The 25,319-nt window shown below is 41.5% G+C and overlaps 1 protein-coding gene across 2 annotated transcripts; it reads left to right on the top strand.

Moving 5' to 3' along the window:
* Window positions 1-1,199: 1,199 nt before the first annotated feature.
* washc4 (WASH complex subunit 4) lies at window positions 1,200-24,585 on the top strand. 2 transcript variants are annotated; one of them, XM_080002255.1, is made up of 33 exons: window positions 1,200-1,287; window positions 2,075-2,214; window positions 4,432-4,485; window positions 4,586-4,651; window positions 4,741-4,786; window positions 4,901-4,968; window positions 5,070-5,152; window positions 5,564-5,606; window positions 5,729-5,832; window positions 6,483-6,603; window positions 6,735-6,858; window positions 6,960-7,087; window positions 7,193-7,353; window positions 7,491-7,617; window positions 9,774-9,899; window positions 10,026-10,133; window positions 10,665-10,811; window positions 10,912-10,991; window positions 11,565-11,670; window positions 11,936-12,052; window positions 12,902-13,070; window positions 14,934-15,088; window positions 16,724-16,798; window positions 16,894-16,998; window positions 17,776-17,910; window positions 19,516-19,624; window positions 19,873-19,939; window positions 20,042-20,128; window positions 21,542-21,689; window positions 21,789-21,885; window positions 22,628-22,824; window positions 23,179-23,275; window positions 23,402-24,585. In XM_080002255.1, exons 1-33 carry the CDS (start codon window positions 1,227-1,229, stop codon window positions 23,446-23,448), a joined length of 3,498 nt encoding a protein of 1,165 aa, XP_079858381.1. In that variant the 5' UTR covers window positions 1,200-1,226; the 3' UTR covers window positions 23,449-24,585. The 2 variants fall into 2 exon arrangements, with proteins under 2 accessions (XP_079858381.1, XP_079858380.1); XM_080002254.1 differs by having other exon boundaries at window positions 23,399-24,585.
* The last annotated feature ends 734 nt before the right edge of the window (window positions 24,586-25,319 follow it).

Below are 25,319 nucleotides of genomic sequence, written 5' to 3'. Positions count from 1 at the left end.
GACCATATGGGCGTAGGTATAGGATTTTTACATTATTTAAAATTGAACGATAGGATGAGGAACACACTTTTTTTTATTTAGAGTTAATTTGTATTGGTTAACGCAATGGCGCTTCCTCGTGTTCCTTGTGCATAGGAATATATATTTGTTTTTTTACTTAGAACGAGGATGAAAGTTACTTTTTCTAATATTAAATAGGACGATTCCCTCTTACAGAAAAATAGGTTTCTCACCGTATCGCTTGGATTTTCCAAAATACTTAATATAGACATCTTATTTGTATAAATAAGGGATACAACTAAATGGAATTCCTTAACATAGTTGCTCCCGACTCTAATGAATAACTGAACAAATGTCAAAATAACTTGACATTATAACTTTGTATCTCGTGAAATAACTGAAATATACAAAGAAGTAATATATATTCGATAATGTGATGGTAAACAATGCAACCTCACTATGCAACCTCACTGGGTTTAAAAATGGGTTTCAAATTTTTACAGTTAATATAACAGTACAATTATTTTTAGATAATAAAGGTAAAGTTTAAAGATAGAGGTAGATGAGAGATATTACAGCATCTTACTTTATTTGACGTCAAGTCAGAAGATTTAAAAGAAAAACCCCACCTTATTCCACTTGTGAGTTCCCATTCACTGCTGCCCATGGCTCCTTTCTCACACCCTCCTCCTTTCTGAAAAAAAGTATGTTGGACCTGGTTCTCTCTCTCTCTCTCTCTCTCTCTCTCTCTCCCCCCCCCCCCCCCCCCCACACACACACACTATTTTAATTTGATCTTTAAGTATCTGTATATTTGTATATATTTATGGGATTGAGAATGATAAACTATTGAAGTACATTAATATGTATTGCATTTATTAATATTATTATTATTATAACTGTTATTATTATTATAATTATTATTATTATTACTAGTAGTAGTAGTAGTAGTAGTGGTAGTGGTAGTAGTAGTAGTAGAAGTAGTAGAATTAGTATAATTAGTATAATTATTATTATTGTTATTATAATTAGTATTTGTTTGTTTTACACTTGCTTTGGCGATGTTGAAGGATGTTTGAATTGAATTGTATTGAATCGAGCGCGCCTTCGCATCGAAGAACTACATTTCCCACAAGCACCGGCGGCTATGTCGCGTCATCATGAGACACATCATGGGATCGTTCACTTTCTAGCCTAACGCCAGTGGCTGACAGCTACTTGACAGTATGGCGGTGGAAACCATCGCGCCTGACTGGGAATTTGACCGATTTGACGACGGGTCCCAAAGTAAGTGTTGCATTCCGTTGTTGCACATGAATATTTGCACTTAGCTGGCTCTCAAAACACCGTGGGATCCGCCTAACACAGTGTTGCATGGCTAGCCGATTGGCTTCCGGGCACAGTGTATGTGCTGAGCTGAAACTATCTTAAAAACAAACCCTAAGTTTCCTCTCCTTAAGGGGCATTTGAAAATGTTGTCATTAATTCACCCTCACGGGCAACCCAAGTTAAATCTTTATCGATAACGCACGGTTTTTTGGCCGTTTTTGGGCAACGCAAAACCATTAAGCCATGTCAACATTCCCGGTATTAGTCCGAGCTAAATCAGGGCATTGTGTCAAACTACCGAGACTACTCTGAGTCTTGGACGGAAGTTAGTCTCTCCAGCTAAAACCAATAGTGGATCAATCATTACGCATTGTAAATGACGAGCAGAATGGCTGCCCGCTCATCAGGAGGAGGCTGTGGACTGTTGATTCAGTTGAACTTGGGAGCTGTGGGAAGGTTCCTCTACAAGCTGTCCAGTGTCCGCTTGGTCATGAGTTTCCCTTTTGATAGATGTGTTATCTGTTTACAACTGACTTTTGACACTTGAAACCCCATTGACGTCTACCATAATGCAGTGAGTAACTGTAGTATTGACATAAATTGGCTCATTTTGTTTAAGTGGACGAGGCTAGGGTTAGCAGCTTAGGTAAGAGAGTCATGGATCAAGTGTCACAGTCCGTCTAGATAGTACTTTGTTTAATTTTTTACACGTCTTTTATTTGGAAAAAAAAATGTCACCCCGAAGAGATACACACAGAGGTTCAGCTCAAGAATTATGGGAAGTTCCTGGAAGAATACACATCTCAGCTGAAGGGCATCGAAGAAGCCCTGGATTATTCAATAGGAGATGTCTGGGACTTTACGCTGGACCCCATTGCACTAAAGGTAAATAATGGAAAGATTGTCTCTATGATTTGCCACTGTTTGCTAAATACTGATACTGTACCACTATCTATCGGCGATCATCATGAAAAGATTCCTGTTGAAACTGTCACTAATGGGTAATAAATAATAGGGGTGGGCCGATTGCTGAGAGGAAACGACTATCCATTTTGGATATTGTGTTTTGTCCAATTAGGATTATCGGCCGATCATTTTAAGTTTATATCGGTGATTGGAGAAATCATGGTCTCATTGGGTATATCTGCTGATGTACATGTATTCATTGGGTATATCTGCTGATGTACATGTATACAGTATATGATCTGATCACGGGCGCGTGAGAACAGCTGCACACTGTCCCTCCCACAGATATAGCAAGGTAGATACCACGTTTGTGATTTGACGTGGGTGTGTGTGGTTGCCATATTGGTGCGGTCAAGATCCACTAGTAAACAAATAAAATGTGTATAGAGAGATGCAGACTTCTCTACAAAATCAACTGTAACTCGCTTAATTCTGAACCGATTTTCATGAAATTTGGTTCATGCCAAATTGCTATACGCAGACGCATAGCAATCACATACAGCAGCAGGCACTGAGGTATCTACATTTCTGTATCTATGGTCCCTCCGCTAAGCTATGGCGCAAATCAGCAGCAAAACTGCTTTATGGCAATATTCACCGTAGGGCGGAGACGGTGTGCATTACAGTAACAGGATAAAACAGAAGCTTACAAATATGCATATGGATAACATTTCAATGAGGAATTAGAAATAAGGAGAATAATATATTTCTATACGTGTCAATCGTCCAGCTCCTCCAGCTGTCAAACACAGCTCTCTGTGTGCCCCGATTGCAGAGAGCTGTACCTTGTTCATATTCGCATTGAACAGCCGAATCTGATTTGACTGATAAAATTCTGATTTGGGTACAGCCCTTGAAATTAATAATAATCAGGGGGACACACAAGAAATCCCCCATATGTTTACATTATCTGCACGTGGGAGCGTTTCACAAACATGGTTTGTGAAGCGTGGAGCTGGGAAATGACTCATTGGATGGCACAGGAGCGTCAGTTCAACTTACTTTGCTTTGTACTACCAGCCTGACCTTCTAGCTAAAATAACATCTGTTTTCTTTTCACAATAAAAATGAATAGCTCTTTTTACTACCTTTTTTTTAGGCAAGTTCTGTTTTTTCTGATTCTGACCATCTGATCACGACTATTGGGATACATTTTACGGATACAATCTGATTACGGCTATCATGTGATCGGCCCAGCCCTAATAAATACCCATTGCAAACATTCCGTTCACTGTAGCAATGGTTAGGTTTTATTTTTCTTTCTTTTTATGTTTAGTGTATGTTGACATTTCTTATTGTGTACAGTTAACTGTTAGGTTTTATTGCATATTTTCACATTTTCCCATATATTTCTATTTTCTTCGTCATATTTTTATTCTATTGCTTTATTATTATTAACTATTTTGATGTGAGCTGCTCTGACACTATAATTTCCCTCCTGGGATGAATGAAGTATTTATCTATCTATCTAGATATCTACCTACCTACCTACCTATTGCATTTCCTCAAATAAAAACCGGGCCTCTAATAAATGCCGGGGGTGTGGTCTACACAAACAAATAAAAGCCTGCCTCAAATACAGACCAGGGGGAAAACTGATCAGAGCTGCAGCACTGTTCCGGTGCGGAGCTCCGCTACCAAACAAAGCAAATAAAAACAGTGTTTTTATTGTAGATGTATTGACTCCATTTCCTACTGCTGTATAGTAGATTGCAGATGGCTTCTTGGGGGAAATGCCCTGCTCTTAGCGCTCTGGCTTTCCAGCGCTCCAAGCATGAAGTGGTGCGTTCAAGGTGAACTCGGAAAACCGTAGTTCCCCCGTCGGCTACCACCTTGATTGCGACTTTTAGGGTAGTTACTAGCTCTCTCTTTTTCCACCATACATGTGTTTGCATGGCATGTCACCCAGGCCGAACTTTGATTTAAAATTCATACTAAAATATGATCAAATGTACAAATATACTAAACAGAAGGAATTAGATACAAAAGCCTGCATCTAATATAGGCCTGCTTCCAATTAAGGCCTGGTACCCTCTGCAGTTGAGGTAAATAAAGGCCCTGGTCATTACTTGAGGAAAAACAGTATCTATCCATCCATCCATCTAAACTAACTTGTACACCTTGTTTCTTTTCTAGCTTGTTCCCTATGAGCAGTCGTCCCTATTGGAATTAATCAAGACAGATAACAAGGTAAGGTAATCCAGATGCCAAATACCACTAAGTGTGCCGTTATGGCCGTTTTTTGTAATTGTGTGTGTGTGCGTGTGCGTGTGTGTGTGCGTGTGTGTAGGTTCTGAACAAGGTCATCACAGTATACGCTGCTCTCTGCAGTGAAGTAAAGAAGCTTAAATATGAGGTAAGCAAGCACGATTTTAACTCTTGTCAAATCTGTCTTGTGAAAATCTCGATCTGTTCCCAGTGCCAGAAATCTGTGTCTCCTTTTAGGCGGAAACCAAATTCTACAATGGACTGTTGTATTACGGAGAAGGAGGTAACACTTTGGGAACTTTTCCTATTTCTTTTTCAACTTGTGATGAGACGAATTACATCCCCATTCACAGATTGTTGCGTTTTTCTTTTTGCGCGTGTGTTTTTTACTCCCCAGTGTCGGACACCAGTGTCGTTGAAGGAGAATCCCAGATTCAGATGGGAAGATTCATCTCCTTTCTCCAGGTATTGAAAGAAGCCGGTAGTGGAAGTTGGTGTTGGCTAAAATTTTGAAACGCTGCACCTAACCTTTAATAAGTTAACCGTTTCTATCTCTGCCTCAATAGGAACTGTCCTGTTTCGTGTCCAGGTGCTTTGAGGTCGTTGTCAACATAGTTCATCAGCTGGCCGCGCTTTATAACAACAGCAAGTAAGAACAAAAGGAACATGATGTAGTTACACTCGCTGGTTTAGCCTGCTAAACATGTAATTCATTCTGGAAAGAATGTCAGTATTTGGTAGCCGTGGCCCCTTTTTAGGACAACAACCCACAGACCGCTTCACTCTGTAAGTTGATCCTAATATTCGTGTCTGATTCTCCTACAATGGGATATGAACAAAAAACATGTCTGCCAAAGCCATTTTTCAACCACATTTCTCAAACCATTATTAAATTTCTATATGCTCACACTTACGCCAGTATGTTAAAAACACAAAATCTTAATATTAAAAAGACTAAAATGCTTTAGACCGGAGGAAAAAATAAAAAATAAATATATATATATATATATATATATATATATATATATATAAAACCCTATTTCTTCTCTCATAACTTTAGGGGTGCAGCGAAAATCATTGAGTCCTCTGGGGTTCATTTCCAGGTAATTTATTGTAGTGTGGGGTCTCTGCCCTCCTTCCTATATATTCTTGTTGGTACATCTATTGGAATCCAGTTCCATTTCTGTGTCCTGATATGTTAATTTTTCTGTCCCATCTCCTGCAGACAGTGTACGAGCACCTTGGAGAATTGCTGGTCGTACTGCTCACTTTGGATGAGATCATGGAAAATCACAGCACGCTTAAAGACCACTGGAAGATGTACAAGAGGTAGAGACACTCAATCTTATACATGCTTTTTAAGAAGCTGTTAACTAAAACTAGTCCAATGAACAGAAGCTTTTCAATGTTCTGCCATTGAAAGGTCCCATATTTATCCAATTTATCCATTTCTATATCGTCCCACAAAGGCTACCCGGTGTGCCAATATGTTGTTGTTTTTTCTTCCAAAAAGAATCTATGTTAATTACTATTCAATTAATTTTTTCGCATGCCCAAACCTGATTGGCTATCAGACTGAGACCTCTGCAACCTCTCCAATAGCCTGCCTACTTTCTCACTGAGCAAGTTTTATGCGAAGAAAGGGTTAAAGATGTTTGACTGAAATCCAGAATCTTTATTGGACTTGGAGCTGAATCTGATTCACTTCATTGGTATTGTGGTTTTGCTCAGAGAGGAGCTCTGGCGAAATGATGCCTTAGTTATGTTTTACATTCATTCCTATCAGAATTCTTTGGGTAACACAACTAGCAAATGGGATAACAAACAATGGAAACCAAAAGATTAGAGCTGATATTGGAGAGAATCTGAAGATATAACATGAATCACAATAGAGGCCACATTGCCTAATAAATCACAATATGTTGCAAAGCTGTCAAGTTATTTAGTCCTCATCATCTGGTGAACTTCTCCCATGGCAGGTTACTCAAGTCGGTGCACCATAACCCTGGTAAATTTGCCATTCCTGAAGAGAAACTGAAACCATTTGAGAAGCTCCTGCTGAAACTGGAGGGACAGCTGCTGGATGGCATGATACTGCAGGTCTTTATTTCTGTTGGCTGGAGGTGGTTTAGCTCACTGACCAGTCAGAGATTAAATGAAAGACTTTGTTATGATATGTGGCTGTTGTTCCTCTTTGCATCCTCTGAGTTCACCGCTGGTCTCTGTGACAGGCCTGTGTGGAGCAGAGGTTTGACCATCCCAAGGAGGGTGTGGCTGTCTCCAAAAACGGCGCATTTGCCGAAGAGTTTGCCTTTAACATACGCACCATATTCACTAATGTGGAGTCCAAGATCGGTACGTTTTGCTTTTCCCTTCCCCCACAGTTTGGATCTGGTATACGCATCTGGTGGTGTAGTGGAAAGTTGTATCACTCATGTGATGTATCTGTGTTCCAGGTGAACCTTCAGAGATTGACCAGAGGGACAAGTACGCCGGTGTGTGCGGCCTCTTTGTGCTTCACTTTCACATATTCAGGACCGTTGACAAGAAGCTATACAAATCCCTCTTGGATGTCTGTAAGAAGGTAACGCCTGGATGCCTGAATCCTTTTCCTTCCGGTCCCCTGTGCCCTGTGTCTCGCCGACCTCCAGGCTCATCTTCACCTCCTCCTGTTTCGCCCGCTCTCCAGGTCCCAGCTGTGACTCTCACAGCCAACATCGTCTGGTTCCCCGACAACTTCCTCAGCGCCAAGGTCCAGGCCGCCGCCAAGCTGATGGACAAGAAGAGTTTGCAGGCCATCAAAGCCCAGAGGGATGTGTACCTGCAGCAGAAGGCACAGACGCTCGTCAAGTCAGTCCAGTCGGAAACATCACACACCTTACTTCCTTTCTCTCTACTTTCAAATTCAAATTAGAATGTCTTTTTACGTTTTAACGGGTAAACGAAACCACTGTCCTTTGTGGCTGTTTCTTGTCCATTTTGCTTAGGGATGTCCAATCTTATTATGTGTTTGTGACTTCCTGGATGATGAAGATGGAGGCCATCCTGTCCAAAGAGCAGCGAAGTGAGAGGTTGGCTGAAGACCTGAGCAGCAGATGTAATGTCTTTGTACAGGTAAAAAAACAGGGATTGTACAACTGGAAACATCCTCAACTTGTTATCAATTTCTCAGCAGTAAATGAATGAATGGGAATGTTTAACACTTTCAACAGCTATGGCCTACACATGTATGCATTTGGAATTTCAAGTTGAAATATTTTCACGAGTACACAAGCCCCGTTTAATCCTGCTGTGACTTTTTCTGAATATGCGCATTGCGAAGGACGCATTCTAACAATGCAGGCATTGTTAGAATTTAAAAAGTGCACTCAGAAATATAGATACTTTACATTTGCTAATGTTCTGCCACAGCAATCACCACTGGAAACAGCTAAAGCCACGCTGAAAGATGTATTGGTACCAGCAGGGCGCCGTCTGCCTCTCCTCAAATTGCATAATTGTCCATTATGCAGAGACAATGGCAGGGGAGTGGCTGGAGAAACTGATAATCCCAAGTGATTATACAGTGAATCTTCTAATTTAGATCATGTCATAATAATAATGTAATGAATAGCCTGCCATACACAGATCAGCCACAACATTAAAAACACCACTAATAACCACTAATATTGTGTGGCTCACCCTCGTGCCGCCAAAACAGCTGTGCCCTGTCGAGGCAGGGACACACTATAAGACCTCTGAAGGTGTCCTGTGGTATCTGGCACCAAGACGTTAGCAGCAGATCCTTTAAGTTGTGAGGTGGGGCCCCCATGGATCGGTCTTGGTGTTCCAGCAAGTTCTACAGATGCTCGATCGGCTCGGACCCTAACCCCGGCCATCCACATGATGTACAAGAAAAAGTGATTCATCAGACCAGGCCACCATCCTCTATTGCTCCATGGTGTCCAGTTCTGACGCTCATGTGCCCATTGTAGGTGCTTTCGGGGGTGGACATGGGTCAGCATTGGTACTCTGACCGATCTGCAGCTACGCAGCCCCATACACAGCAAGAGCCAAGGTCTTTGATGTAAACGCTCCCAATGGGTTCCTCAATACGGTTTGAGATCCAATAATTCAGACAACATTCGTAGGTGGTCTGGCCGCATATGGCCACATTCTTTTAGCAGTGTAAACGTGAATCTGTCCGGGGCCACATTGTGGCATCCCCTACTCAACTGGCGTCATCTGCATAAGCGGAAGTACATACTCATCGTGCACCAACGGTATCATAATCAGTCTGGTTGGGTATAGTCTCCCGATTAAAGAAGTGCAGGATTTATTATTTCCAAGTAAAGTATTTACACAAAGGTTTTTAATAAATGAAGTCCCATAGCAATGGAAAGCAACGGGGAGACCTGTGTGACGTGGCACGGGACACACAGGTTTTGTTTTGGTTTATTCCATTACGCATTGATTGGGACAGCTTAACTCAGTTGTGTTTAAAATTTTGATTTCATACAAGTGGGAAAATAAACAAAAATAAATACATCTAAAATGAAAACACAGGAAAACTGTCACGGCGTGTACGGCACATCGCTTTAGAGATGAAGAAACTCCACATAGTTCTCTGAGTTATGTTCACGTTTTTAATAAAAAAATTTACTGTATATTTTAAAAATCAGGAAACTAAATAAATCTGTTCAGCCTGAACACTGCACTGCCTACAGTACACAGGGACCCAAAATTTCAGCCTGTATTTTGATTTTGCCCCAGCACCAAGGTTTTTGTATTTGGTCTTTGCAAATGGACATGATGTACGTGTTTATTTGCATATAGAACGGGGACGTGGGATTCGATCACAAGTGGTTACTCGAGACGCATGTGGAGATGCATTCTAATGCCAGGTGTGAACAGACATACTTGGTTAGAGCTGTCCACTTGTGATCGGATCACGGATAACCCAAGATGCATGTCAATGCCGGGTGTTAACAGGGCCTCAGGCTCCGCAAAGCCAATACCCACCCTCCCCCTCTCCACTCTGCATGTCATCTGTCTGAACAATAGGATGTGACACGTACGGGTGCGTCACTGATCGCTGCTTACTGAAAGAAAAAAAACAGTTGTTCTAGTGCAAGGTGCAGTCGCTGACATTGAACAATTAGTCTTGGTAATTAGTATTTGACAAATCAGAAATGTGAATATGCATATTGTCAATTGTACACTAATTTCAAACGGTCCAAGACAAGATTCCTGCTGTGAGACCTTTACCTCTGTCTGCCCTTCACTCCTAGGGAATCCTGTATGCCTACAGCATCGGCACCATCATCAAGACCACCATGAACATGTACATGTCCATGCAACGGCCCATGACCAAGACCTCTGTCAAAGCCCTCTGTCGACTGGTTGAGCTGCTCAAGGTTGGTCTACTTAACACAAATCTGGATGACACGATCACTTGTAAGTCGAGATTGGTAGAGTACTCAGAAGTTGTACTCAAGTTAAAGTATTTTACATGAAGGAGATATGGCCTGCGCTCTCCCCAGGCTGTGGAACATACCTTCCACAGGAGGTCCATGGTGGTGGCGGACTCTGTGTCCCACATCACCCAGCAGCTCCAGTCGCAGGCGCTCAACGCTATCGCCACGGCCAAGGTAAATAGCCAACTGCTAAAAACATACGTAGCTATTATTTATTTAGGGGTGGGATGGTACACTCAACTCATAATATAATATCATACAAATACAGGAAAGGGATCACAATACTATACTCTCACTTTAACGTGCAAATTTTGAACTCAAAATTCCTAGTCATAACTTTTGGTGGGATTACAGCCCAAGAAAGATATGAAAATATGTGAAATATATTGAAGTGCCTAAAGTAAATTAATACATTTTTAAATCTTTTCAAAGTATACTATGCAACGTTCCCTTTGTTTTTTTGCATTACCTGTGCTTTCCACTACAATTATTAAATGTTTTTATATATATTACATATGCTAATTCCTTATTTGGCAGCTGTCACAAAACCCTTTTTTCCCTCATGGTTTCTATATTGCTTGATTTTGTGGTTTGACATTTCAGCCCATACCTATTATTTTCAGACTGGGCTCAGAGCGAACAGTGTGTAGTAACTGACTTTGTCGATAATTGAATAACAATTTTATCATTTTTATTTTCCCCAAGAAAAGAGTGATCTCTGATAAGAAATACAGCGAGCAGCGTCTGGACGTCCTGTCGTCTCTGGTGCTGGCAGAGAACACCCTGAACGGCCCAAGCACCAAGGAGCGGCGCCTGGTCGTCTCCCTGGCCCTCAGTGTGGGCACCCAGTTGGTATAGTCACGTCCACTGAATTTCCACCGTTTCCCATTCTTTTCCCTTTTCTGCTCCGTGACCTGACACCGTGTTCACTCACTCTCTTTCCTCCTCATAGAAAACGTTCAAAGACGAGGAGCTGCTGCCCTTGCAGCTCGTGTTGAAGAAGTTGGATCTGATAAGCGAGCTCAGGGAACGGTGGGTGGCGGCTTTTTGTTTTGTTGAATGCAGTTATGAAAACAAAATACTTATTAGTGGGGTAAGTGGGGCTGTCACGATCACAAAATTTTAGTTGATGATTAATTGTCGTTAATTGTTGTTTTCATTTTATGTCACTGTGTAGGAGTCTAATAACAGTGAAATAATACTGCATCCCGGGTACACCCCACAAGACCTGTAGTTTTGGAGATGCTCTGACCCAGTTGTCTAGCCATCACAGTTTGGCCCTTGTCAAAGTGGCTCAGATCCTTACACTTGCCAATTTTTCCTGCTTCCAACACATCAACTTCAAGAACTGACTGTTCACTTGCTCCGTAATACATCCCACCCCTTGACAGGTGCCATTGGAACAAGTTGAGCAATGTTGCTCACTCGACCTGTCAGTGGTTTTAATGTTGTGGCTGACTGGCGTATGATCGTGGAATCTGACGATTTTACAAAAAGATTGCGATCTACACAAATAACTGCATGGGGTGATTACGCAATAAGTGTCACAGCTCTATTGCCTATGAACTGATAGAGATAGCAATAGTTCTCTGGTTTCCTCCTCAGGGTCTGGCTTCAGTGCGACTGCAGCTTCCTTTACTGGCACCGAGCCGTGTTCCCCATCTACCTGGACGACGTCTACGACAACGCTGTGGATGCGGCCCGATTACACGTAGGTTTTTTTCTGTTGAGGGGTTTGGGGTTGAGTTTGTTTATATCCTTCATACATTGTGTTACAATATACAAGACTTATTTTTGAAGCATAATTTAACCATCGGGCTCATTTCTTATCCTTTTGACATAGCCGCACAAGCCTAGGTAGTAACTTTCGTTTCACACTTTGGATAATCGTTTCAGTCGATCGCACTTTGTTTTTCTTTCTCCTCATGTGCCAATTGGCTGCTCTGGCGGTTTTCACCTGTGTTTGGACGGAGCAGTACATGTTCAGTGCCTTGAAGGACTGCGTGCCTGCGATGCTGCACGCCAAACACACAGAGTCTTGCGACCAGCTGCTGGAGAGCTACGACAAGGAGATCATGGGCGTGTTCAACCAGGTGAGGAACAAGGACGGGAAAATTCATGATGAAAGTCAACTATAGCTGAACTTTAAGATCAAAATGTAGTTGTGGTACTCCCTATGTTTTTAAGACGTTGGTTGTTGTTTTTTAAGTCTGAAAGGCTTGAGTGTTGTTACCATAGCAACCTCTCAATTTATGTAACATTTGGACTAAACGGAGGGTCCACATCTTTCCACATCTTGCCAGCAGTCACTTCCACTGTGGTCATTATCTTCCATTAAAGAGCGTCGGGGGGGGGGGGGAAGAATTTCCCCGTGGGGTTTTTTACTCACTTGAAACTTTCATCTGTGTAGAAAGTAAATAAATCTGCAGGGAAAATGGATTTCTGCATTTGTTGCCGTCATGTTACCAGTTATCCTGTGAGCAAAACACAAGACCATGCGTCAACTCTCCTGGATAGATTCACTATGATACAAAGTCCCCATTGCTGGAAAGTTCTATTAAAAAGCATATAAAAGCATATAAATAATTTCTTTTATTTTTGATGTTGTTAAGCTCCAAAAACATCGGGGAGCTGCAGATTATTATTTTCTTGTAGAATCTGTAATTTTATGTAGGAATAAAAGTGACGTTTCTTTGCACGTTAGCCTTTTTTAACATTCATTTTCATATTTCATCGCTGTAGGAGGGTGTTACAGTGAGTATTAGAGCAGGACCTCACTGTATACTGTACTTTTTTTGCAATGGTACATTGTAATGCAAAAAAGGTTTTATAATTAAGAGAAAAATGCACCTGGCTCGTTTTCGTGCACAAACTCGACCCCTCTCGCGGACATACGGTTAATTTCCTTTATTTCACCTGTAACGCGCACCTTTTCCGTTTAGCAACTGCTGGATAAGCTGTGCAGGGAGATTGAGAAGGACCTGCGTCTCTCCGTCCACACCCACCTGAAGCTGGACGACAGGAACCCCTTCAAAGTCGGCATGAAGGACCTGGCCCACTTCTTCTCCCTCAAGCCCATCCGCTTCTTCAACCGCTTCATACACATCAAAGGTGGGTCTCCAGGGTTACCGTTCAGACCCGCTGTATGTACCTTAACTGAGATACCAGTTCTTAAACAATTACAGCAAATACTGAAAAGCTCTGATTTGAAGTAGAAATTTCTCTGTTGATCTTATAGAAAGATTCCCCAGTTAGTCTCACTGTTCAAAACATATGAGGTTTATGTTTGGCTCAATAGAACTGAAGCTATTTAACTACTTGCGCCTCATAATTCGGCATCATTCACTGCAGGATTTTCAGATACTTTATACAAGGTTCTATTAGGTCCTTGAGATGCTTGAATTTCAGTCTCAGGAATGTAAGTACTGGAACACCTTGAAAAGGGCCCGTTTAGTGCTGAAGTGCTTGAAAATCCATGAAAGAAAGGCAATAATTGAAAACAGTGATATTCCCTCTGGTTTTGTTAGTCCAATCGTAACGTGATAAAAGTTTTCGAGAACCGCTTTCACGACATTGATGATGTCAGGGAAATGTACATTTAAATCAGAATGGTTGGAAAAAGAGACATAACTAGGACTGGGTATTGGTACTGAATAACTTTTAAGGTATTGACCGAATTAACACAATACCAAGTAGTATCGAAACTTCACCAGTCAAACGATACCTGCATTCACTCCTTTCTGTACCCAGATCTAGAAAAAAATGACAATTTGTTTGTATATTTGCTCGCATCCAATCACCGCAAGCATTTTCAATTTATTTATTTATTATTTATTTAACCTGTGCTGTCAGCATGCTGGGCATACAACACAGAGTATTTGTGCCATTGCATTCAGGACAGAGTTAGTCTGCAAGTCGAGTTCAAGTTCTCGACCTGCAATGCAACTCTTTATTAATTCTTAAATCATCAAGAACTGCTGCAATAACTCTGTCCTGTGGACGACCTGTAGGATGACAAGAGCACCGTTTTAGGTGATAGAGAACCACCACCAACCCCTCTTCGGAGAACTATTTATCATGTTTGGGTCTATAAACAACTGATCACTACTCCAAGAGGAGGAGAATCACCACGGTGAGACAAAAAAACATAGAAACAAACAACATTTACACAAAAACATTAACACTGGATGACAACATCTAATGAAAAACAGTGAATTTTCAATTTAATGCGACATGTGATTGACTCACTACAGCAGTCTGTTAAAGGATGGGTTCACAATTTTTCAAGTCATTCAGGTGTCCATATGAAGAGTGAAAGAGGTTTTCCTCCTGTACTTGCTATTTGTTTAAAATGACACTTCCCAAATACTTCACTGTATATTTATTTAATAAATATTTCAATAATTTGAACACTTTCAAAATTAATTTGTGTAAAAATGATTTTGATGGGGAGGAGTGGTGGCATTTTACACAACTGAATGCTTCCATTCACATGATGGGTATAGCAAAAAAAAAAGGTATTGAATGAAGTACTGGATTGGTATCGGTATCACTTTAAGGGTATGGCTCTATGGATCTGGGTTCTGTATTTGTTATCGACTGCATTTGGGTATAGACAATGAGACTAAGATTACATCATATTTTAATTAATAAAGGTCACATTGAAAATGGATTTTGTGTGAAAAAATAAAAATACTGAAGTCCTTGAATTTCAATTTGTAATGCCAAAATCAACCCTGTTTATAGAGGCAACTCTATCATTTGGTAACATGTAAATTAATTTATTTTTTAAGTATTTATCTTCCGTTAGTTGCTGTTAATGGACTGGCTGCGAGTGGTCAAATGACAGTAAAGCACTAAAATCTCTTGCGTTCACTCATCACAATGAGATGCTATTGCAGATGGTTTGGTTGCAAGGCCTGTGGAGAAACAACGTCAGTAATATTACTTTGTGTGTCTTTTCTCCCCCCGCAGCCTACGTGACCCACTACCTGGACAGAACATTCTACAACCTGACCACCGTGGCTCTGCACGACTGGGCCACCTACAGCGAGATGAGGAACCTGGCCACCCAGCGCTACGGCCTCACCATGACGGAGGCCCACCTGCCAAGCCAGACGCTGGAGCAGGTCGGGCCAAAGCTGTTGTCTGTTGAGTGTTTTTTTTTTTTTAATCGAGGGGTTACCCGGGCCATACTAGAGCCTGCTTTATATTCGCCGCAGCCATAGTGTCGTTTATTGCGCGCGCCATAATTGGCGTCATTTCAGTGCTCGCAATTGCACGGCATGGCGATTTGGCTGGGGGATGCGCACCACCCAATTTTTGGAACTCCGCACGGCGTGCTTCAGGTAATTCAGGATGGACGCGTTCGGAAGGAAGGTTGTGCGAAGAGGTCCACAGGTACATTCTGTACAATCCATCCATGCGTGACCACAAAAATTACCAGATGGTGTTGAATTCATGGAAGGAGATAGCGCTCTCTCTGTGTCTGTCCAAAGATTTGGAGTTCAGGTGCTCCTCACTTAATAACCTAACTTTTTAACGACCGTTCAGATTTACGACCAGCTCTCTGACCAATCTGCATTGTATGCTACAATACTGCAACGCACACACTGCGTGCGCAGTGTCTCAGCATCAAGCATCTCATCGCGCATCACCCTTTATGCACTATATACACTATATATACACTTTATGCACTCTATATACTACACACACTGTATACATCTCATCTCATCACCGTTCTCAGTCAGTCTCGTTCTCGCAGTCCGTCAGTCTTCACTACCCTAGTGTTGGCAATGGCCACGCCCCCTTACCGTGAAATAACACGGGTCCTCGGTTATCGACCAATTAGCTTAAAAAACACCAAAGACAGACCTCTGGGTAACTGGCAACTGTAATGTATCCATAAAAAACATTATTTCTCCTGGCAATGGGAAAGGCATTAATTGCCTATTTTTAGTGCTAATTTTGTTGTGAAAACGGTATTAGTTGTCTGAATACAAGCCAATCTGGTAGAACCTCTTGTCCTTGCCTTAGCCCAAGCCAAGTAAGCTCATGAATAGTATCTGCTAGCTCAGAGGAAAACCAGGCGTTATCATGCCCCTTCACTCCGTATCTCCTCAATAGGGAATGTGTATTTATTATTTGCGTAAAAACATTATTAAAGAATGTCAAGGCTGTCTCCACATCAGGGATCAGCTCTATTCCACTCCAATTAAAATGAAACAAATCATGATAAAACCCCTGTTCATTAAAATGTTTAAGATTCCTCTTACAAATGATGCGTGGTTTCAATTTAGGGACCCTAGTGTTCCTGATAGCTGCAACAACACAATGGTCACAGAGGTCATTACAAAAAACACCAACACCATGTTTTTGCATTTATATGAAAATGACAAGGTATCTCTGTAAGATTCCGTTGTGCGGTCGTAGTCAGTATTTTTCCTCACACTGTTTTGGTCGCATATCTGAGTGCATTGGGAGCTTCAGTATTGCAGTGGGGCTGTCAAACAAGTACTGGGATTGTATCGATTGATTGCAAAAAATGTATATGCAATAAGTAGTTAGTAAAATATAAGGCAAAAGCCTAATAAAGAACCTGTTTACAATTTGCACTAAGTGCCTCCAGGGGCAATAGATAACTTTTTTGCTTTAACTTATCATTATGAAGTTAATCTTGATTGCACAGTGTAATGGCTATAAAATAATGACACCATCGGTGGTACCGTCGGCATCGCCGTGTCCCGCTGTGTGTTCCCCACCAGGGTCTGGACGTCCTGGAGATCATGAGGAACATCCATGTCTTCGTCTCGCGGTACCTTTACAACCTCAACAACCAGGTTGGAACGCACGTCACCGCATTTGTCCTTTTCCTCCAGCCTCGATGCAAGTTTTAACTAAAAAGACGTTTTTTGTTTTTGTTTTTTTACAACAGATTTTTATAGAGAAGGCGAGCAACAACAAGCACCTAAACACCATCAACATCCGTCACATTGCCAACTCCATCCGCACCCACGGCACAGGCATTATGAACACCACGGTGAGAGGAGTGTGATTGATGGATGGATACTTTACTTATCCCTGGAGCTCACATCAAAACAGTAGAAAAAAAGAAAATGGCCATACATGGCAAATTTTGAAAATATACAATAGACCTAACTGTACATAATTGAACTGTGGCAGTTTTGGCTACCGCACGCCATCCAAGTGGCGTGTTCAGGGACCTCCAGCGCATAGACACAAAAGACAGGGTTGTAGACACCAGTTTATTGAAGTGAGAAGGCGAGTTGCATTTAGCCCAGGAGCAGATAGAGATGTGTCATGACACGGGCTCCTCTCTCTTCAGTGTGTGTGGGAATGGGGGTTTTAACGTGTTGCTCGTTAGACCAACCAACAAGCAACAGGGATACAGCCACCCTGATCCTGGGTCCCTAATTACCGAGATCCAGGTCAGGTGTAGCTGCTCGAACCACACCATCCCCACACCACGAGAACATGGCAATATACACTAAACCTAATGATATATGACGGATATCATCTAAAAATATCAGGAATAATGATAAAAAATCAAAGATAAAAATGAAAAAGACCAAAGAAAATAAAGGTGATTCAAAAGTCCAAAAGTACAATATACAATCCTATACAATAACTTGTGAAATAAGCAGTAAAGCAGAAAGATGAACTTAAGATAGAAATGGTGATAACCTTTAAACTGTAAACAAAATGTTGGCAAGCCTATAAACCCAAAGAGTGCGAGTGCATGGCTTTAGTTTCCCTTAATTTGTTCTATTCACTCTTGGCTTCCCGTCTCTTCCAGGTGAATTTCACCTACCAGTTCCTGCGCAAGAAATTCTACATCTTCAGCCAGTTCATGTACGACGAGCACATCAAGTCCAGGCTGATCAAGGACATCCGCTTCTTCAGGGAAACAAAGGACCAGTCTGATCAGAAGGTTGCCGTGGGCTCCGAGTGGGCAGCATGTGCGCATGGTCAACTGGGCCATTAAGCCACAACAGGCTCAGGAATTTCAGTGATTTTTTCAGTGAACAGCCAAGTCATTGTTAGACCTAGTGCACACTGACCTTGACTGGCTAATGGCTTTAGAATGACCAATGACCGCATGTAAATATATCTAAGTAATGCACTGCTTTTAAATGGAACAATATTTCTTTAGGGTCAAATTGAAGTGAAGTTTAACATTGCGATTAACTACACAAATATCATGCGATTAATCGTCATTAACTACACAAATATGCGATTAATCGTTATCAGCTGCACAAATATCATGCGATTAATCGTCATTAATTACACAAATATCATGCGATTAATCATTAACTACACAAATATGCGATTAATCGCCATCGGCTACACAAATATCATGCGATTAATCATTAACTACACAAATATGCGATTAATCGTCATCGACTACACAAATATCATGCAATTAATCGTGATTAAATACACAAATATGTGATTAATCGTCATTGGCTGCACAAATAGCATGCGATAAATCACACTTAAATACACAAATATGCGATTTATCGTGATTTTACTACACAAATATGCGAGTATTCATGATCGAGTACACAAATATCATGCGGTTCATCGTCATTAACTACATTAATATGAGGTTAATCATCCTTGAGTACACAAATATCATGCGCTTAATCACACTTAACTACACTAATATATTATACAATTATGCATGTATGGTAAGGTAATTTTAATGTAATAATTCATATTAATGTGTGTATATTTTTGTTATAATTTATTTCATCATGAGTTTAATTTTAATGTCTGTAATTTTTCAATTATATATTTTCAATAAGCAACATGTGTAACTGTAGCTCAACTGACAAACTCTGACATGTGGTTTGTGTTGGTAGCAGAAGTAGGAGATACTAGCAATTAGTCAATAATTAATAATTACTTGTATAAAATCGACATGACCCATCATCATACACCAAGCCACAACATTAAAACCACTGACAGGTGACGTGAATAACATTGATCATCTCGTTGCAATGGCACCCGTCAAGGGGTGGGATATATTAGGCAGCAAGTGAACAGTCAGTTCTCAAAGTTGATGTGTTGGATGCAGGAAAAATTGGCAAGCTTAAGGATCTGAGTGATTTGGCCTCCAAATTCCCTAGATCTCAATCCGATTAGAGCATCTGTGGGATGTGCTGGAACAACAAGCCTGATCCATTTGGGGCCCCACCTCACAACTTCCAGGACTTAAAGGATCTGCTGCTAATGTCTTGGTACCAGATACCACAGGACACCTTCAGAGGTCTATGGAGTCCATGCCTCCACGGGTCAGCGCTGTTATTGCAGCACGAGGGGAGCTACACAATATTAGGCCGGTGGTTTTAATGTTGTGGCTGATCGGTGTAAGTAATCCAGTGTTTACATGCAACCGTTATTCAAATTGAGACTTCAATAGGTAATATATTTTTTCTTTACTCATGTCGCGAATAATTAAACCCTTTGGCGCCACCTTCACCCTGACAATGTTTTTCCATCCTTGTCCCGTGTGTTTTATCTCGCGGTCCAGTACCCGTTTGAGCGTGCAGAGAAGTTCAACCGCGGCATCAGGAAGCTGGGAATCAGCCCTGACGGACAGAGCTACCTGGACCAGTTCAGACAGCTCATCAGCCAGATTGGTGAGACAGCCACACAAACTCAGAATTGTTCAGTTCAAGCAAAATAAATGATAACGCACACAAATGCACATAAATGATAAAGTAAACAATGCCTAAGGTGGAAATTAATTGTGCCACAAAACGCATTGAAAAGTGACTGTGACGACAAAATCGAAAGTGCATGCCTGCACGTGCCTTTTCTGAAGTCTTTATTTCATCTTCGATTTTCTTTTTTCATCGTGAGAGCCCTTTCCCCATCTCCCTCCCAGGTAATGCCATGGGCTACGTGCGCATGATCCGATCTGGCGGACTTCACTGCTGCAGCAGTGCCATCAGGTACGTGGCATTTTAGCAGGACATTCAACTGACCAGCTCCGTGTCAGAAGTCCTCACTAGGATGTTAACAGCGGACGTGTCGCTGTGTGTCATGGTCTCCAGGTTCGTCCCAGATCTGGAGGACATTGTTAACTTCGAGGAGCTGGTGAAGGAGGAGGGGCTGTCAGAGGAGACCCAGAAAGCTGCCAGGTAGAGCCGATCACATCTAGAAACCCCCAGCACTCTAACTCTGTGACTTATTGGCTGTACTGGGCATTGGGTATTAGACTTATGTAGTATGTGATGGTTAAAGGGACCAGGGATAGAGAGAGCGCACAAGAGAGTCAGTTTTGATCCATCATATGCATACGTCATTTATTTACTCATTCAAATCTTTGTTTTTTCCAATTGTTTGGGGCCGAAATTGCTGCTCTAAAACAAACAGAGCTTTTAAGGGGACCCTAATATGAAGAACTCACTTTTTCAGTGTCCATAACTCATACATGTGCACATACATTTGGGTCTCTGATGGACCTACTAACACACAAACTGTGAAATAAGACAACCCACTCAGTTTTTAATTTTTATTTTTTGGTTTTTTTTTTTAAGCAGCCTATTTCATAAAAGAAGTGATTCAACAAGCCGTTCAGATTTGCGATCCCTTCCTACGTCACATGCAGTAGGTTAGCTGTAGGTTGCGCCGTGCGATGTGCTGTGCCTTTCTCCAAACAAAACCAATAAAAATTGTTGTTGTAGATCTTTTTATTTATTTTATTTTCGACATTTACTAATTTAATGGGGGGGGGGATAATAATAAAAAAGGCGCGTGCGATGTCCCCCATAAGCTTCGAGCACGGCCAAAAGACAGAACTGGGCCCTCAGCAGGGAGGCACAACCCACTGAAACAGCACATCAGGAACAAAAGTAGTTTTGAGGCATGTTAGAATGGCTAGAATGCATAATCTGAGTGGTATTTTCAGCAAAGAAAACTTCAGACATGTTTTAGGGACCTTAGAGACGTATATTAACTTGTTGAAAAGGAGTATAATGGGTCCCCTTTAACCACTCCCATAAAAAGTTTCTGCCTGCCTCAAATTACCCAAATAACACTTGGAGAGGCTCCGGCATATCCTAAAACTGACCGGACAGACTGAATGACGAATCGATATAAATAATGAATGCCCTCAAGCACGCATTAATAATGAATGTGTTGGCCAGGTAGCACGGCCCGGTTTTAATCCCCGATGAGAGATCTGGAGGAAAAGGATTCATACGCTCATCCATACAATCCATACAATTTGTAGAGAAACTCGAGGGGCTTAGAAAGTGCATAAATATATGAAACCTTTGGTGAGAGCGGCAACGTGGGAGCAGAGTTGTGAATTAGGACACAAACGGAAAATGTATATTTAATACAACACAGACAACTAATACTATTATATAATTATAGAACCCAGAATCGCGATTGTGGCGCCGCCCCTTTACAGCTTATTGTGCATAATCTCCGGTTGTGTTGCAGTGACATTTCACTGCATATATGTATGAGCGTATGTTTATGTATGTGACAAATAAACCTCTTGAATCTTGAATCTTACCACATGCTGACTCGAACCCCCCTGCCAGTGTGTTGGACGCCGTTTTGGGCGATCTGACCAGTAACTCCGCCGAGGGCACGGAGTACTTCAAGATGCTGGTGGGAGTGTTCGCACCTGAGTTTCGCAGCGCCAAAAACATGCACCTGCGCAACTTCTACATGATCGTGCCCCCGCTGGTACGTCCGTGCCCCGTGCACGTGTCATTTAATAACATTCATGCGGGATCGCTCTCCCCTGTCGTTCTCCTCTGACTCGTCTCCCTTCGCGCGGCGCAGGTGGTCAATTTCGTGGAACATTCCATCGGCTGTAAAGAGAAGCTGAACAAGAAGAACAAAGGCGGCGCCACCTTCACAGACGATGGCTTCGCGATGGGTGAGCGAGCTCTGGGCGCCGCCAGCTCTGGCCTGCAGCGGCTTCAATACACCCAGTGCGCCCCCGCTCATATAACCCTGTCCCCACCGCCAGGGCCTCTGCAGGGCCCGTGAGGAAGTCTTAAAATGACTTAAAACGATAGCCCTGAATTTATGAGCTCTTAATTTCGTCATAAACATTTTGTCCGATCTGTCCATATATATATATATATATATATATATATATATATATATATATATTATTATTATTATTATTATTATTATTATTTTTTTTTTTTTTTCAAAGTTTAGTCTAAGAGTCAAGTTCTTATGCATCACAGTCAACATTTCTGATGATTTAAAACCCTAAAACCTATCTTCATACTTAAATCTAATAAGATAGAATAAATCTAACCAGTATTTTTATTTTTTTTAAATTCCTAGTTCACTAACTAAGCGCTATCCTTGCTATCTGTCCTAAAGGAAACTTATAATAACTGTTCATGGAATCATCGAGTTCATAATGTTCCCCGTTTCTACCTAATACTCACCTCTGCCCTGTACTAAAGCTATAGTTCTTACCTGCAATACTTTATTGAATAAGAGAGAGGATTTGTCCAAAAATCAATCTCACATTTCATTGAAATTTGTCTTAAAAAGGTCTTAGGACATAAATGTTACTTTAATTTTAAATGTGTACTTATTTATTTTGGCACCTCTATTCAGCTGCGTTACGGTATTGATTTAACCCTCGCCCTCTCCAGGCGTGGCGTACATCCTGAAGCTGCTGGACCAGTACCTGGAGTTTGACTCACTGCACTGGTTCCAGGCCGTCAGCGACAAGTACCGCAAGGAGATGAGCGCCGTGGCCAAGGAGCAGAACGTCCAGTCCACCAGCCAGGACGAGAAGCTGCTGCAGACCATGAATCTGACGCAGAAGCGGCTCGATGTCTACCTGCAGGTACCAGCAGCACCGCCACCACAGTAGTCTAACGATGAATGGTTCGACTCTTCCTTTGAGATTCGGCTCTCGACGTCTCCCTCTGTAATAAGAGAGTCCGTTTTGCGACTCGATTGCAAACTGCGGATTCCCGAAAACTTTTAAGCCAGATCGTCTCCCAGTTTTTTACGCTTGCATTTAGCCTTTAGTCCTCAGTAATTATTTTTGAGTTTGTTTGACAACTCCTGAATCCATTTGAAAGATTTGTTCACGATGAACGACGCGTGCACGAGTTTGCAGAGGGCCTGTAGCTTATTGGTTTGATGGGAGAGGTCTGACTGGCAGCTCCTCTGTGTCCTCGTTCTCCCGCTGCAGGAGTTCGAGCTGCTCCACTTCTCCCTGAGCAGCGCTCGCATCTTCTTCCGGGCCGACAAGACGGCAGCAGAGGAGACGCAGGAGAAAAAAGACAAAGGTGAGGCTCCAGAGGCTCGTACTGACCGCTTGGCTTTGTACCATTAATAATAATAATAAATATTTACTTAATTTGAATGATGTTTGGTCCTTTTTTTTTTTTTTTTTCCTCTCGCTACCGAAGCAGAAGGTTCTCCGAGCGGCTCCACCCCCACGGACCCCGTCTCCAAGTGAGAGATGTGTTGAGATGTCAGGGTGGGGGGCAGCACTGTCATCCCACGACAAAAAGACTGGAATGCTGAATTCTGTTTGGACGCAGATTTTTGTTTTGTTTTGTTTTATTTTATTGTCCTTGAAACTCTCTTAATTTTGCATCACGTGAACAGATTCCTTAAGGAGTCCCAACGTGTATACTGCGCGGGCATGTCGTTTTGGTCCTCGATGTTCCGTTTTTACTTTTATTTTTTTATAGTGAGAACATTAGAACCTCCTGTCGCTGTGGCGTCTGCTCAGCTGGCTCTGCATTGAGTTAGTAGCGTTGGGACAGAAAGCACTGTTCAGCGCCACGCGGTGGAAATGTGACGGTTGCAACGCGGAATGGAGAATGCTGAGAGATTACAGCCTTCGGTCCGTTCAGACTGTCTTCAGACTGTTTACAATGAGACCAAACAGACAAGAGGCTGGGTTTAGGATTATCATGCTTTTGACAATACAACCCCATGGTGAGGTGTAAACTCTCCAACGATGTAAATCAGTGCCATTGGTGTTTGTATCTGTGATTTTTTCCTGTTCCTTTTTTTTTTTTTTAACGCTCTTCTCCTTTCCTTGTTTATTTTACTATGCCTCTGCCATTACCTGTTATATTCCCATCTTAATCAAAAAAAAAAAAGAAATGTAATTGTCTGTGACATTTTACGGCAGCTAATCTTAATGTATTGCTTCTGTCAAGCAAACGCTGATGCGACTTTGTGAATGTTTTCAAATTGCATAATCACCTTGTGTGTTAGTGCCATTTTTGGGAACTTATAAGTTGAGGTTTTGTTTGTTTTTTTCCCATTGCCCATTTTATTCTATGAATATCAGAAGGCATGTGTGCCTTCTTCACCTGTCGATCCATGTGTATCGTGTTTAGATATCTGCCATTGAGTAATTGATACAATTAATAAAAAAATCTTTCAAACATGACCTTGATGTGTGAGGGGATGTTGAGTGTTCTGCAAGTTGCTGCCTGTAAAAACTAATACCAAGCCCAATAAAACTTGCACTTTTAGTGTAGAATCTACTGCAAGTGTTATTTTATCTGTAAATGTATTACTAACAAGTTAATTCTGTCAATTCTAACAGAATTCATCTTGTAGCGGGGAGCGCTTGCAGTGCGGGGGGGGGGACTATTTTGATCCTTACGGGCGATATTTTCAGAAAGCAGGAAACCTGGCTGTTGGAAAAGTAATAAAAAAGACACAGTGGTTCAGGAAAGCCTTTTCTGCTTTAATACAAATAAAAGCTTTTGAACTTCAGAAAATACAAGATCGGTCTGGAGTAATTTTTTTTTTTTTCTCAAATTATTGTCCGTTTTCCTTTTCCTATGAAATGTTGCTGTTTAAACAGCTTAAAACGAAATGCCCTTTTGCTTTGGCCTCGGTACTTGAACAATTTTGGATGTCCCCCGTCCCCCCTCCCCCACCCCCCGCGAATCAGGCTTTTCCTTGTTTTGAAACATTGAAAGTTTTTGAATCGGTTTTTAATCACTAAGTGCCCATAACGCTAATCGACACCCTGTCCAGCAGTTCCAGAAACGTCCTGTTATATCCACATATTGCATCCATGCTCCTCATAAAAACGAGGTACAAGGCAGGGCAATTTTTTTTTTTTTTTTTTTTTCCAAAATAGATGTCATATATATATATACATACATATATATATATAGCAATCATATATACACATTCGTACATACATATACTCATTCATGTGATGCCAAGAAACTAAAAATACATGTACACATTTATTACAAAATTGTGACAAAGACTTGAAAATGTTTTAACTTTGCTCTAGAACGACGACGACGCCTGGTAGTTTGTTTTTTTTTTTTACCTCGAAGGACTGAC

Source organism: Zeus faber (genome assembly GCF_960531495.2).
Source record: "Zeus faber genome assembly, chromosome: 6".
NCBI classification, from domain to species: domain Eukaryota; kingdom Metazoa; phylum Chordata; class Actinopteri; order Zeiformes; family Zeidae; genus Zeus; species Zeus faber.
The sequence above is the reverse complement of the archived record's forward strand: the minus strand, read 5'-3'. Positions and strand labels throughout refer to the sequence as shown.

What these genes read in the sequence shown, in the direction of transcription:
- washc4 (XM_080002254.1), top strand. Translation starts at nt 1,227, where the DNA reads ATGGCGGTGGAAACCATCGCGCCTGACTGGGAATTTGACCGATTTGAC. An exon ending in AAGGCACAGACGCTCGTCAA is followed by an intron (nt 7,354 to 7,490) that starts GTCAGTCCAGTC and finishes CATTTTGCTTAG; the next exon opens with GGATGTCCAATCTTATTATG. An exon ending in GATGTAATGTCTTTGTACAG is followed by an intron (nt 7,618 to 9,773) that starts GTAAAAAAACAG and finishes CTTCACTCCTAG; the next exon opens with GGAATCCTGTATGCCTACAG.